Source organism: Mus musculus, chromosome 4 (assembly GCF_000001635.26).
Source record: "Mus musculus strain C57BL/6J chromosome 4, GRCm38.p6 C57BL/6J".
NCBI lineage: Eukaryota > Metazoa > Chordata > Mammalia > Rodentia > Muridae > Mus > Mus musculus.
The window spans coordinates 93324501-93340834 of NC_000070.6; the positions used below are offsets into that span (position 1 = coordinate 93324501).

Consider the following 16334-nt stretch of genomic DNA (forward strand, 5'->3'; position numbering starts at 1 on the left):
CTGGCAATTTTGTTCTCTTAGAGTCTATATGACATCTGCCCAAGACCTTCTGGCTTTTAGAGTCTCTGTTGAGAAGACTGGTGTAATTCTGATAGGTCAACCTTTATATATTACTTGACCTTTTTCCCTTAGTGTTTTTAATATTCTTTCTTCTGTGTGTTTAGTATTTTGGTTTTGATAAGTTATTTATTTTCTGGTCCAATCTATTTGACATTCTGTAGGCTTCTTGTATGTTTATGAGCATCTCTTTCTTTAGTTTTCTTCTATAATTTTGTTGACAATGTTTACTAGCTGTTTGAGTTGGGAATCTTTGCTCTCTTCTATTCCTACTATTCTTAGGTTTGGTCTTTTTACTGTGTCCTGGATTTCTTGGATGTTTTAAGTTAGGAGCTTTTTGCTTTTTGTATTTTCTTTGACTGTTATATCAATGTCTTCTGTGGTATCTTCTATGCCTGAGATTCTCTCTTCTATCTCTTGTATTCTGTTGGTGATGCTTACATCTGTGTTTCTTGCTCTCTTTCCTACATTTTTTTTATCTCCACAGATGTCTCCCTTTATGATTTCTTTATAAGTTCTATTTCCAATTTTAGATCCTGCATGGTTTTGTTCGATTCCTTCTCCCATTTGATTGTGTTTTCCTTATTTCTCTAAGAGTTTCTGTGTTTCTTCTTTAAGGGCTTCTAGCTGTTTACCTGTGTTCTCCTGTATTTCTTTATAGAAGTTATTTATGTCCTTCTTAAAGTCCTCTATCATATTCATGAGATGGGATTTTAGATCTTGCTTTTCAGGTGCATGGGGTTATCCAGAGTTTGCTGTTGTGGGAGAGTTGGGTTCTGATGTTGACAAGTAGCATTGGTTTCTGTTGTTAATGTCTTGTGCTTGCCTCTCACCATCTGGTTATCTCATTAACTGGAATTGCTGTCCCTGACTGGAACCTGTTCCTACTGTGAGCCTGGTTATGTTAAGCCTCCTTTGGTCAGGCTGTTTCTGGGTATGGGGTATCTGGAGCATCTGAACTGTGCGCCTGGCTTTGTCAGAACTCCTTATGGTAAAGCTGTCTCTGGTTGTGGGCAGGGCAGGAGGGAGAGAATAGAGAACAGGAGGTGGTGAGTTGGAAGGAATGTGTCTCTGGCTGTGGCAGTTCCTGCTTCCTCTGAGCCCTAGGGGGTCTGGGAGGTCCCAGTTAGGACCTGTATTGGGGCAGGGGTTGGGGCCTCACCTGTGTTCCTGGGTATGTGAGAACTCCTGGGGATTAAAATGTCTCTCTGTGTGGGTTGGGTAGGGAGGGCTGGAGCGCAGGATTAACTCTTAATTGGAATTCCCTCCTCTTTGGATGTCTTTAGATTGCATCAAGTTGAAATAAAACTATCTAGCACAGTGTAAATTCTTGTAGTTTGTGTGTAGAGTAAAATTAGGTAGACCCAGTCTCTGGCTTTCCCAGTTGGTAAATGAACACTATCAATGGGCAAGATATTTCATCATGTTGTTTTAACTTGGCATTGGCCAATGCATGTACTGAATGTACCATCATCCCTGAAGGTCACATATTAAGACAGTAATCTCATTTTCATAATATTATTAGGAAGTGGGACCTTTGAGAAGCAACTAATTCTTCTAAATGACATCTGTAGGAGTGGTATAGTTGGCTCAAAGGTCATCGAACAACCAGTACTCACCCTTTCTGCCATGTGAGTATCAAAGAAAAATATGCATAATATTGTCTTGTAATATCATATGCATTCTCTTATTAGTTATTCTTTTTGTTGTTGTTTTGTTTTGTTTTGTTTTTTGAGACAGGGTTTCTCTGTGTAGCTCTGGCTGTCCTGGAATTCACTCTGTAGACCAGGCTGGCCTCGAACTCAGAAATATGCCTGCCTCTGCCTCCCAAGTACTGGGATTAAAGGTGTGTGTCACCACCACCCGGCAGTTATTCTTATTTAACTCTGTATTTATGCTCTGAAGTCCTCTGTAATAGCAGAAAGTGCTTTAAACTACTGAGGTATTTACTCACCCAATATTATTTTAATAAATATAAATATAGCATACATATATATATATATCACATGTTAATATATATAATAAATATAAATATAGCATGTTCCACTGAAAGGTAAAAGTGCTCTTGGATATTTTATCATGGAAGAAAGTAAATGAATATAAACAAATAAACAAATCAGTTAAATTTAGAAAAATTATAATTAACAGAATAAAACCGAGAAAGCTGAGTAAATAGTTTTAAAACATACTGTCTTTTCATATAGCATATTCAAGCACCTTTAGGCACTTACATATTTAAAAGATGAAAGTACAGATGATGCTTTATAGCACAATATTTATAGAATTCAAAATACTTTTATAGTCTACCAACAAATTGGTCTTCAATTTTCAAATGCAATCATTCAAATATTTGGAATCAAAAGGTTCTGTTAAGCTTCATTAATATTTTATTCCTTGGAAAAAATATATATAGTATTTATTTACCACCCTTAAAATTTTTATGAAACCTATTTCATGACATTGTAATATTCTAGAAAAAGTTTGAATTAAAAGAGAAATGTATATGTTAAACCCAAGTTAACCAATCACAAACTATATGAGCTCGCTCTGTCTCTGTCTCTGTTTTTCTCTGTCTCTGTTTCTCTCTCTCTCTGTGTGAGTGTGTGTGTGTGTGTGTGTGTGTGTGTGTGTGTGTGTGTGTGTGCTTGTGTGTCACCAGAATATAGTGTATGTAGTTCTCTTAAAAGTTATTTGTTGTTACAAGTGTCTGTGAAAGACCCACAACGTGAGGACTCCCCCACATTCTGACTCAGGAGAGGCAACACACCAAATCACTCACGAGAAATGGTCTTGATGCAAACTGCAAGAGGACTTTTATTTCAAGAGCGCACTCGGGCCCTTAGTCATACACCACACAGGGGTAGAGGACCTTGTCGCCCCGAGTAGCTGGGTAAGGGGGTATTTAAAGGAAGAAACTACAACTCAAGGGGGTGGAGAGAGCATTGTTGCAAAAATACCAAAAATACCAATTAAGAGTCATGAGGAATTGCAAAGTCACAAGAGTCACAAGGAATACCTGATAATTGTGGGGGTTATTTCTCAAGACAGTTTCCATGAGCCCCTAACAGTAGCACATTTTCATAGTGGATTCCATGAATGGTCAGGGTGGTCCTTTTTGAACGAACACTCCCTGAACCCAGGAAGCAGGTGGGTGGAAGAATGTCACTATCTGTTTTATGATTAGCATATCTTGGAGCATTGAGTCACAAAGGTCACATTCTCAAGCCTGGGCCTAAAGGCCTAGAATTTTTTTGTTTTTATGTTTCACTTTTTCATCTGGAGTACTATGCTGAAAATTTTAAAATTCAGTGCTACAGTTGCAGAATTTTAGCATATAACAAAAGAGAATGAACACAAACTGTTTTCCCCTCAAGTTAAATAATTGCCAAGGACCAGCCTTGGCATGGAGAGTGATTCTGAGAGAAGGGGTGTCTGGGCTCTGAGAAGAAAAGAACTTGAAGTCAAATTGTGGATCCAAGCTGAAGATTCATGTTCTACTTGGTATAGCTTTTCTATTCTGTTTCTCTCTATGTTCTGCTTTCTCTCTGGTGATTGCTCTGTCTATATTCTCCTTGCTTGCTGTTCTAAGAAACCTTTTTGTCTATGCTCTGCTTCTGTGTGTGTGTGTCTTTTTGTGTGTGTCTATCTCTGTGTATGTCTGTTTAAGTGTCTGTCAGTTCTCCTAGCAGTTTTCTCTTTTTTTTCCTAAAAATTTCTCGGGGTAATTCATCTCTTGCAAAACCTGGATCCATTCTTTTACTTTACCTAACAATCCATACATTTCCTTCAGGTTTCCTTTAGATTCACTAATGACTTAGCATCCTGTGACTGCAGGCCTTTGATTTTTAAGAGACAGCACGTCTACATTTAATTTTTTGTCCTTTCTTTCACTTTTTTTCCCCCAGAAACAATGGTAACTCAATCTCTGGGTGCAACAAGTAGAATCCTAATCTTGTAAATCATATTCAATCTAATTCTCTGGTGGATTCATCTGGAGACACTAATAGTCACATCTAGTCCTCACACTATCCCCATCAAATAGACTCTCTCCCCTCCTTCTTTTCTTCTTTGTAGAACCCAGAAGTCCTGCCTACTTGCCTAGTGATTGGCTTCTCTATTCATTAGGGGATTGGCTCACAGGGAGTCACCCTGGTACTTGACTCACACCTTGTCCACAACCCTGGAGAGCAGAATTAGCATCAAAATACAAACATCACCAGGCCTCCAGATGTCCTGGACTTTGAGCTGGATCCACTCAAGACTCTTAGGTCAACTAATTCTATTTTCCCTACCTTCCCCTCCTGCTGCCCCACTTCAAAATATCTCAACTCCCATATTCAGCTTGAAGAAGTTATGAAGAGTTGTCAACCTAGTTCCCTGTGCTTTGGGTCTGGAGGGGTTATTATAGGTTGTCCTTCTAGGAAATGTAAAAATGGTCATATTTGGAACAGGGAGGAATAGATAGAGTTAATTGCATAGCCATAATTTCATTTGGTAGAAGTCTTTTTAATTGTTACTAAGCTGAAGTCATAATTTCTTATTTTGGTACAGAATTTATTTTGATGTTCATCAAAGGTGTTCATTGGTATAAAATTCTTCTATTGATACTAAAAGTTTAAAAGTACACGACCTAGACTCAATCCTTCTATTGCTGTTATTGTAAACTGATCTGAGATAATTAAGCCTGTGAGTTAAGGGCCAAATAGAAAATTCATGGCTCAGAGTTTATTGTTAGGGTGTTTGCAGATATTTTAATTAGAAATAACTGAGAGTAGTTAAAGGAAAACTGTTCAAATTACTTAACATTTTTTCTTAACATTGCAAAAGAATTCAGAGATCAGTCTACTCTGTTAAGCACAGGGCTAATGAGACTAATCCCTGAAATTACCATTTCTACCACACCTTGCTATGTCATAGGCTGACCTTGAACTCAGGAATCAGTCTGCCTTTGTATCTTTTTGACAAGCTGGCTCATAGTGCAGTTGCCTTTGTTTCTTGTGATTCATGAAGGCCCTCATAATTTATACTGCATACTTACATTTCACATAGTTGAGAAAGTATGCACAAATTGGACTCATGTATTTAGAGTTCTTTCTTATAGCCTTAAGGGCTGTCCTGAAGGTCCCAGCATTTTACCATTTTGATGAGAAATTAGCCACACCTTTGCCTCCCGGCCTCATGCAGTCTCAGATTAACCTGGAGTCGTTAACATTAACAAAGAGGACATCCTAAGAGGAATGTGAAAAATATGTACAGTATTATACAAACATGTCTTATGACCTCGCCCACAGCAGACATTAACACTCCTGGAGGCTCACAACAGGGCCCTGTCCCCTGGGTAGGAACCATGTCACTCTGTCCCCACTGGGGCTATACTGGGCTCAGAAATAGGTATACTTATGAAGTAGATTAATATTTTCTAACGATAAGCTCCAAAAATTACATATTAATAATATACACAATTGTCAAAGTGGTTCATAATTGCAAGAATGCTTTTACAAAATTTTATGGCTACATTCTTTTGTTCACTATAAGGTTTGGGTGTGTGTATGGGTGTGTGTGTGGGTGTGTGCAAGTTCATAATAAATGAATATGTATGAATGAAAGGTCAAGTTAATCTCTAAAATATTCCATTTTCTATACTTTCAATGGTTATATAGGTTTTTGGTTTCAGTAAGTACTGCTTTTGCTGTAAAAAGAGTTTTGATTTGAGGCCAGCCTGGTCTACAGAGTGAATTCCAGGACAGTCAGGACTGCACAGAGAAACCCTGCCTTGAAAAACCAAAAAATTAAAAAAAAATTAAAAGATTTTTGAAAGATTATATTTTGTTATTTTTTAGTTATCAAATAGGAACATATTTCATGCTGTACATATTCTCCAGACAGTCTTGTACCTGCCCTTTTCTCTGCCCTTAGTCTCCTTTCTTTCCTAAATTGTGTTACCATCTTTTTGTCTCATACACAGACACACAAATACACACAGTCTTATGGTTCTGTTTTAAATCACTTTTATACAAGTAGAAATGGGAAGAATGCACTGAAAATTTATGTATGTGTGTGTATATTAAAATCTGTGTGAGAATACATGTGTGCTTGTGTGTGAGTGTGTGTGTGTGTATCTTTGCTTTTACACTTAATTATCTTTTTAGGAACTCTATGCAAATAGAAAAAATTTAGAGAACATGTTAAGGCCCTGGTTAACATATCCCAAACTGAGAATAACTACAAAGAAACAACCTCTTTCATTATGCCCGAACTCCTAAAGGATCCATTATCTCTTAATACCACCACAGTAGTTGGGTGGAGGTGCAATACATAAACCTTTGGGGTAAAAAGAATATTTAAACTATAAGAGCTATAATGCCAATTAAGTAATTCTACCATTGAATTTGACAATAAGCCACATATACTATGGATTAATCATGTCATAACAATTCTCATTCCTGAGGTATGCAAATCTTACTTTAAGCATTAACTCATTCCTGAGATATGCAAATCTTACTTTAAGCATTAACTTTTTGGAAAATGAGCAAGATTAATTCTTATACTCTGAAGATGCCATAATCAATTTGTTTTTCTTAATCTTTAATTTCTATTACATGAATATATTTGCAGAATCTCCATCATATATATTCAAATATATTATACACATGATAGTACATGCCTTTACCACAACACTCAGAGGCAGAGTAGTCAGATTTTTGTGAATTCAAGGTCAGTGTGGTGTGTACAGCAAGTTCCAGACTTTCTAAGAATATACAGTTAGACCCTGTCTTCACAAACAAAAACAAAAGAAACATAGAAAGGGTATGCTTATGTTAGAAAGACCAACCTATAGTTAATCAACACATCTCTAAATAGAAATGTACATTGTGAATCTTGAAAAATTTCCAAATATTTCATGTCAAATTCTCAGTAAAAATCTCTTCCTTTTTGAAAAAGTATCAAAAGTTCTTTTTATGTTGGAACTGAGATCATGGAACTAATGTTATTAGCATACATTATAAGTTTATTCACTTAGTATTATTATCATTATGTTAATAACATTAGTTGGTAAACCTGTCTCAAAAATATTTAAGTGTGGCAAGAATATCTTTTTGAGTGATAGCTGGTGTAAGATTTTATTTTATATTGGTTTCTTTACCATTCCAATTTCATATGGAGAAAGATAAAATGTATTTTCTCAGAGTAAGAGGTATAAAATCCTATTAAAAGCTAATTATTTTCAGCATACATTTTTTTGCTTATATAATAAGCTATAAAACCTCTCTTCATTGTAAAACTAAGGTAAACTTATGACAATGAAGAGTTCCTTTAGTAAAGTAGTGTATACTGCATTTTTACTTTCATAAAGATTAAACTAGGCCCCTGGTAATTTTTCTAATATTGACTTTATACACTCTTTAAATGACTACATGTTTTGTTATAAGAAGTCATCTTTCATTCTGCAATGTACTTTACCCATGGTCAACATGGAAGTCAGTAAAGTAGAAATGTGATTTAGCCTTCTTCCACTTTATAGGATATGTTGGTTTGAGAATTGTTAACATCTTTTATGAAATGTGCACAAAAGTTAATCTATGTCTGTATTTCATTACACCTTTTCCACCAGTAAATCTGACAAATTTGCTATTTATTCACAGTAAAAACTCACACACTGCTGGTCGTGGTGGCACACGCCTTTAATCCCAGCACATAGGAGGCAGAGGCAGGCAGATTTCTGAGTTTGAGGCCAGCCTGGTCTACAAAGTGAGTTCCAGGACTGCCAGGGCTATACAGAGAAACCCTGTCTTGAAAAACCAAAAAAAAAAAAAAAAAAAAAAAAAAGACTTGGCTATTTTTATGCCAGAAATGCCATCCTCTCATGTTTTACAACATTTTGATGAAGATCTTGTGTTTGTTCACTAATGAGAAAAATAAGTCCTAGAGAAAATAACTAAATTAAAGCTAAATTAACTAAATAAAAGCTAAATTAAAGCTACAGTAAAATACCTGTAGGACATATAATCTTTTCATCTTTTGGGGGGTGGGGTGAGACAGGGTTTCTCTGTATAACCCTGGCTGTTCTGGAACTCACTCTGTAAACCAGGCTGGCCTCGAACTCAGAAATCTGCCTGCCTCTGCCTCCTGAGTGCTGGGATCATCTTATTTTCAAACTCTAATACCTTCTATAAATGATTTACTTCTCTGTAAAAGCAAGAAATGAATGGGGATAGTACGAATTTTCACATACCTTCTATTTCCAGCAAATTCTGATATACTTTAGGCACAAAGGAAGGCTTCAATATTCACAATGGAATATCAATTGCCTATAGGCAATATAGAAAGCATTCTCAAATTCTTTTTAACAGGCCTTAGGCCTTGTTTTGTAATAAGTATTTGAAATGTAGTATTTAGACTTTTTGGAAGTTGCTATACACAGTATATACATATTTCTTAACTTCTCTATTCATTTGCCATCCCCTGTGCCAAACATTTCAACACTTTTGAACCCATGATGTACAAGGGGCTCAGAAACAATACTCCAAAGCTGAGTGTACCTATACTGAACACTTTCAAATAATCTCTTTTTCACCTTCTTTAGGTCTTTCAAAAGTTGTCTCCTCCCACAAACAAGCCATAAAATCCACAATTTTCCTTTTTCTAAGACAAGTTACAGAAACCTTCCTCAAAAGACAGCTATAAAATGTATAAACACTATTTTAAATATCCCATGGTTTCCCATTTGAGACAGTCATAAAGGAAACTTTTGATCTAACTTGATAGTTGACCTAAGATCAACTTTTAGAAAGAAGTCACGATCTGTGCCCAGGGGAAAATGCCATAAAGAGGTCAAGAAGAGAGTAAATAGGCCTTCCTAGATTTTCCTCTCAGTCTATAACTCTTAGTTTATAATTATCATTCACTAACTTCTATAGGGTAACATTCATTCAGTGATGGTTTCAAAAGTTTCCCCTTGGCTTCTGGGGCATGTAAAATTGTAACTATTCTTTTCTCTGAATGGCCTGACTTTTGTTACCAATAATTCTTATGGTGCTTATGGGAAAGTTAGCACATCTTTTTGTTACCACAAGTTTTATCAGGTACATTGGATTTTCTTTACTGTTTAGTAGGCAAATTATGTTGATGGTGGCATAGGCTCATAATCCTAGCACTTAGTAGGCAGCAGGTGGAGGGCTAAGTTCCAGCCCAACCTGAGCTACCAAGCATTACTCAGTCTCAAATGAATATTTCAAGAAAACAAGCTTAGAGCATGTGTTGTTATTCTTTGTTTTTCAATAACAAGAACACAACTGATGCATAATTCACTGGGAATTTTTGTATAATATAGAAGGAATTTAAGATTTCCTGAAGGTTGTAAAAATCAGGCGAAATAATCATGAACTATCTGAATAAGCATTAATGTTCATCTAAAATGTAGTAATAAAACAATCTTCAAACTATCTCGAGTTTTGTCAAGATTTTGTATAATCCAAAAGATTACAAAAAATAAACAAAGACAGATATTAAAATATGTAACATATATAGGCTTAGAGAAACCTATAAAGCTTCAAAACACATCAAATAACAGTCATGGAAATTTTTGATTTCAATGCACCAGTTTATTTATCAGCTCAAATCATCACCTGTCAGAAGATACTCTAAAAAGATCTCTGGAGGCCAACACACGAGAATATATTAAACATATGTGGATTGGAATGACGGGCAATTATAAATATTTTTTTCTTTATAAAAAGGTAGTACTTCATGGGCTATCCAAGTCAGCAATTTACAAAACACACTTAAAAGGTGGGTTGTATAAGAGAAAAGAGCAGAGTTTTTGGACAGTAGAATGAACAGGCATCACCAATCAAATACACTATTCATCCTTCAAAGCATCAAAGATGGGGGGGGGGGGAGGGGTGGCAAAAAAACTGGTCCTCACAACACTTTGAAAACTTCAAGAATTTAGGAGGTGCGACCAGGCACCCAGTTCTTGCTGCTTTAAAGCAGGTCTTAGAGTTGTTGGACCCCTCTCAACACACCAGCAGTGTACTTGGCAGTTGCTTTGCACAAGTGGGAACTGGGAAACTCTTGCTTCTCTTTCTCCATCAGGCCAACGGATTTGGCGCCTGGAAGTGCCCTTGGGTGGGGCTGGAGTTCAGGAGCTCAGGACTTCAAACTTCCGCGTGCTGAGAGGGGCGGAGCCCGGAGTACTACGGAGGCGGGGCGCGCGCAGGTCCCACCTCCCTCCGTGCCCTCGGACTACAGCCAGGGCCTCGGAACGTCCGGATCATGGGCGCACAGGCCGGTGGCAGTTTCTTGGAGCGGTGGCTCCTCGATGGCTCCCGGCGGGCGCGCGCCCTGCTGCTCTAGGTGCAGCTGCAGGAGCGCTCGGCGGTACATGACCTCCAGCTTCTCTAGCCGGGCCCGCAGCGCCCTGGGGCTGCCCGGCTCCTCCTCACGGCCATGGCCTCTCGCCTTGCGGTTGGTGGCGGGCTCGTCCGGGGCGAGGGTCTCGACGGCGGCCTCCCGCTCGCCGCTGTCGCCCGGCAGCCGCAGAGCCTGGCGGAAGAGGCTGCGGTTCTCGCGCCTGAGCCGACGGTTCTCCAGCCTCAGGCGGGCGTTCTCCTCGCGCAGCCGCGCGTTCTGCCGGTCCCGCTCGTCCCGCGCGCGCAGGGCCTCCAGGTGGCTGGCCGCCAGGTCGGCGAAGCGCTCCTCCAGCTGTCGCCGGGCCCCGCCCGCGCGGCCTCGCCAGCCCACGCCGCCACCGCCACCGCCGCCCTCACGGGCCCGGCCCAGGCGGCCCGACTCGCCGCGGCTCCCGCCGCCTTCCCCGCCGCAGCTCCCGCGCCGGGTGGCGCCACCACGCATGCGCCACATCGGTCCGGTCTGGTCGCGCCGCCAGTCCGTGGCCCGAGGGGCCGCGCGCGGGGCGCGGGCGGACTTGGGGCCTGGCTGGGCGCTCGGTCGCGGGCGGAGGAAGAAAGGTGGCAGGCGGTGCTGGCGGCAGGCCAGAGGAGGCCGGGAGTTGGCCCGAGCTGAGGCGTGTCCTTGTCTCTCGCGGCTGAGCGGGCCCCCTGGGCCTGCGGTCGCTGGTCGCCTCACACACGACGCCCCTGGGGAGCGCTCTGCTGCTCAGCCCTGTGTCCGTGCCCGGAAAGCCTTGTCCTCTGCTGGGTGCCGGGTGCCCACCGCTTCCCCGCGGGCCTGGGCACTGCGGGAACACTCCCGCCTTGCCCTGCTCCCCAGCACAGCCTCCAGTGCATACTTTGCGACTTACATGGCAGTCTAGAAACAAAATGAGTTTTGAGACTGCTGGAGAGCTCATTGCGTTTATAGCGTTTGAAACCTATTTGAAACCACGCCCATGTTTAAGAAACACAAAACTTTATTGGGCTGCACCTGCCATGAGGCTCTCTGACTCCAACAGGTAGCACTCCAAATACTGGAGAATTTATGTGTTGAAACTTTACTGGGTCACATCTCAGGGCAGTTCTTAAAATTTATAAACTATAGTTTTATTTATTTGAGATACAGAATATTCAGATGTTTCCAAACAATCTGGAGACGGTTGGATACATACGTTTATGTGAAGCACATTGCTATTTTTTCCTAAGGATCTCAACCTACATAGGCCCCGAATGATGGCAAAGAAAATACATGTTAGTTAGAATCTGTGTTTCAGACAAGGTTCTGTTTAATTTTTAGGTACCACGTGATCTACAAAACTACCACACCAAGGAAATGGACAGGTAGTGCCTAGGAGTACTGTGGTTCAAATTAATTAGAAAAACCAACACTCAGTTATTGTTCTTTAATTTTTCCAGCTAAAATACTAAAATACCACAAATTCAGTTCTAAACAGTCATTTCATTAAATCAGTAACAAAGATATTTCAGAATTTAAGTGAGTTTAGTTTAAGAAAAGGTTGTCATTCTTAATTTACATTAAAATGTAAATTTTAGGCTGTAAACATTGGAGACAGAACCTGACTTCTCTATAGACTACAGAACCAAGAATATGTTGTTAGCATATCCAGACATTGTAGAAGGATGGAATGGTAGTTTGCTAGGAAAGATGATTTGCTCTGGGATTTAGACATGGCAACTCTTTTAAGAGTCTGAATACCTGCATACATCATGATAAAATTATAACAAGAATGTATCACTGTCTACATGCTATAAATTAGGTACCAGCCCATTTTTATTAGCGTTCTTCCTTTTATGTCATTTATAAAACTAGTATTTGCGGTGGTGATGCACGCCTTTAATCCCAGCACTTGGGAGGCAGAGGCAGGCAGATTTCCAGTTAGAGGCCAGCCTGGTCTACAAAGAGAGTACCAGGACAGCCAGGGCTATAGAGAGAAACCCTGTCTCGAAAGAAAACAAAACAAAACAAAACAAAAACCTAGAATTTTACTCGTTTCAAGTTTCAGGTTGTGCTGTTTCTCTTGAATAGTATCTTACAATCAAATGCTTCATTGTCTTTTAATGTTTTACTAAAGAAAATTGGCCCTAGTTGAATGGAAAAGTAGGCCTCTGTGATCTCTGCTTTAGACCACACTTAACTTCTGAATGCTTCTGACTTGGTAATAAAGTAATGCTAAATGTCCTATTAAGCAGATACAACTGATGATAGAGAATCCCAGTTTATATTGCTAGTCTATGTGATAAAGTAAATGTGTGTGTGTGTGTGTGTGTGTGTGTATGTTTGTGGTTTTTCAAAAGACAACAGAAGAGGGGAGGTAAGAAAAACAAAAAGCAGTCCAACAAAAAGATAAGTAGAAACTATGATGACTTTCTTTTATACCTTATTTATTATTTAATGTGTGGGTAGTTTGTCTGCATGTCTCTGTACCATGATTGTGCCTGGCTCCCTCAGAGGCCAGAAGACATAGGGTGTAAGATCCCCTGAAACAATTACCAGTAGGTTGTGAACAGCTGTTTAAGTGTTGGGACTAGAACCTGGATTCTCTAAAAGAACAGCTAGTGCTCTTAACTGCTGAGTCATCTCTCAAAACTTGAAGGTTGCTTTATTAATGAGCATTCACATATGGCTAAGGAGTATATCGTTTCCTCAATAAAAATGGAGAACAATATAAGTTACAAATTAAAGTTGAGGGGACAGCAGACTTGAGTCAGATCACAGCCAGAATTGTTGCTGTGTACTTGCTTAAGATTTATTTACAGTAGTATGTCAATAATTTATAACTTGGAGATTAATATTGCATTTATTTATTGAAAATGTAGCTAGTGCATTATCCAACTATATAATTATATATTATGTCCATATAACTTATAGTGGTCTATACAGAAAAGCATTACAATAGTAGGTATAATACTATCGTATATCATATGAAAATTAAAATGATTATGGGACTTAGTAAAGTTAAAAAATATGGTGCTGCAATAGAGTTTAGAAGAAGAAAATATATAAGATACAAGCACTCTTCGGGAAATAAATAAGACTGCTTTGTTACATGAACAGATGTTTCTAAAGAGTAGCATCACTTGCTGTTCCTGGTTGAAAGTCTTGAAGAATACAGCTCATTCTTTTCCTGACAACACACGCCTTATGCTCTTCAGCTGTGCTTAATAAAACAGATAAAAGATAAGCAGCAAGGCAGGGAGGGCTGGCCCGAGAGATGGTTCAAGGAGACAGAATTTCTCTAATAAAAGTAACTGTTGGATAGCACACTTGTAGTGAAGTCCAGTGAGCTACTTCAACCTTTTCTCTTTAATTTCAAGAATTATTTCTACAAGATTCCTAAATGAGGTTTGGAGTTTTTTTAAAAAAAAAAAAAATCCAGTAAGTCACTTAGAACAGTTGGCTTTGTTATTCTACTGAAAGAACAGGTTTTTTTTTTTTTACTTTTATTTTATTTTTTATTGGATAAAATGTTATCCCCTTTTCCACCCCGTCCCCCTGAAACCCCTATCCCATCCTCTCTGCCCCTGCTTCTATGTGGGTGTTCTCCCACCTACCCACTCTCACCTCCCTGTCCCGGTCCTAGCATTCCCCTACACTGGGGCATCTAACAATATGACCAAGGGTCTCTCCTCTCATTGATGCCTGACAAGGCCATCTTCTATTACATATGTGGCTGGAGCCATGGATTCCTCCGTGTTTAATTTTTGGTTGATGGTTGAGTCTCACAGGTCTGTGGGGTCTGGTTGATTGATAGTGTTGTTCTTCTTATGTATTTGCAAACCCCTTCAGCTCCCTCAGTTCTTTCTCTACCTCCTCCATTATGGACCCCTTGCTCAGTCCTATGTTTGGCTATGAGCATCCACTTCTGTATTTGTCAGGTTCTGGCAGAGCCTCTCAGGAGACAGCTACATCAGGCTCCTGTGGTCTGTGAATTGTATCTTGGGCATTCCAAGCTTTTGGGATAATATCTACTTATCAGTGAGTGCATATCATATGTGTTCTTTTGTGACTGGGTTACCTCACTCAGTATGATATTTTCTAGTTCCATCCATTTGCCTAGAAATTTCATGAAGTCATTGTTTTTAATTGCTGAATAGTACTCGATTATGTAAATGTACCACATTTTCTGTATCCATTCCTCTGTTGAAGGACATCTGGGTTCTGAAAGAACAGTCATTAACTATCACATCTATTTCCTATAAAGAGGACTTCATACTTACTTAGTTGCCCCTCCCTTATTCCCCATGCCCATTCTTATTCAGCAACCGAAATTTTGTGTTTAAGAGCAGTTTCTTAAGTTGGTAAAATGAATTAATTGATGAAATTACCATCATTGTATTTTGTTAGTCTACAATGCCTCAAAATACTTTTATACATCTTGTACTTGGGAAAAGCTATGTCAGCATATTGAAGTGAAGTTTTTATTTGGTCTACACTTGACCTATTTGTTTAGTATTCCTCAAAACAAGTTTTGAATTACAGTTATTGATTGATGATTGATGTGGGAGGACCCAGATCACTGTGGGTAATCCTTCCCTCAACCCCTGTTGAGTTGGTAGTCCTGGGTTCTATAAGACAGCAGACTGAGCACAACATAGGAGCTAGGTATTAGACAGCACTAGCTTGTGACTTCAGCATCAGCCCCTGCCTGAAGTTCCCCTCCTTGTCTCAGTCCCTGTGTGGCTTCCTTTTGTGATGGTTTGTGCAATAGAAGTGAAACCTGACATAAACCCCTTCCTCCCAATTTTGATCATGGTCTTTTATCACAGTAGTAGAAACCCTGACAGAGACAGAACTGATGACCACTGTGGAATCATCAGCCTCTATTCTGTAAGCCAATCTAAGAAATCCATTTTTGTAATTCATTCTAATAGTTCTATTCCTCTAGGGAATTCTAACACAGTATCATTATTACACTATATACACATATCAAGGCACCATTATTATAGATCATCAGTGTATGCAAATATTACTTACCATTCATACGTCAACAAAACAAAAAAGAAAATAATATTAGTAAAATAATACCTCTAAACAATAGGTTTTAACCTGGCACTGAAATTCCTTATTGTGTCTTATATTGTAAACATTTCTCATGTAAATGAAACTTCAAAAACTGGTGAACTCCTGGATTTAGAGAACTACTTCATTGTGTGAAGGTAAAGATAGCTACAGGTAAGAGAAGCAGAGAGAGAAAACTAGTTCTTAAGTGACTGGGATGGGGAAAACATTCATTCACTTATTCTTTACTATCCTGGGTAATCATTTTTTCATTTTCTCTTTTACCCTAGAGTTAGGGTGTTTTTAAGAGACAAAACTTTATGTAGTTCACACACTGGCCTTGAATTCCCTGGGAAGAGCTAAGGCTCTTCTTTAACTCTTAATCCTCTTGCTTCCATTTTCCAACAACTAAGATGTTAGTTCTACTCTACCTTCAAACAAAAGGCTGAGGAAAGAGAATCAAGACCCTATCTCAAGAAAAATAAATTATTAGGTAAAACTGATAACTAGTAGTCATTTTTACAGGTTCTGCTAACTGAAATTCATCCTGAAATTCTGTAGTATTTTGGCCTTATTCAGACTGAAGTAGGACAGTGGCTGGCACTGATTCTTAGTAATAAGCTCTGTTAATAACTAGTATTAATATGTACTAGTTATATTTTACATATACTTTCAAACTATAATATGAGTATGTGTTGAGACATTCAAATTTGGTAAATGTCACCCCCTTCCTAGATCTGTTGCCTAGGGTCCTATCTTAAATCATGGTTCACTCACTTGTCATTTGAGAATAAATATAAGCACTTCTGTTTGTTTGTTTGTTTGTGAAGGCATGTATATCTTAAACATAGAAGCAGCTAGCA

At 39.0% G+C, this 16334-nt stretch overlaps 1 protein-coding gene across 1 annotated transcript; it reads right to left on the minus strand.

Annotated features, from left to right (window-relative positions):
* Window positions 1–9647: 9647 nt before the first annotated feature.
* Window positions 9648–11011, minus strand: Tusc1 (tumor suppressor candidate 1). The gene has a single exon (NM_026954.1). The coding sequence runs from the start codon at window positions 10918–10920 to the stop codon at window positions 10303–10305; it is 618 nt and encodes a 205-aa protein (NP_081230.1). The 5' UTR covers window positions 10921–11011; the 3' UTR covers window positions 9648–10302.
* Window positions 11012–16334: the final 5323 nt, after the last annotated feature.

What these genes read in the sequence shown, in the direction of transcription:
- Tusc1 (NM_026954.1), bottom strand. Translation starts at nt 10,920, where the DNA reads ATGTGGCGCATGCGTGGTGGCGCCACCCGGCGCGGGAGCTGCGGCGGG.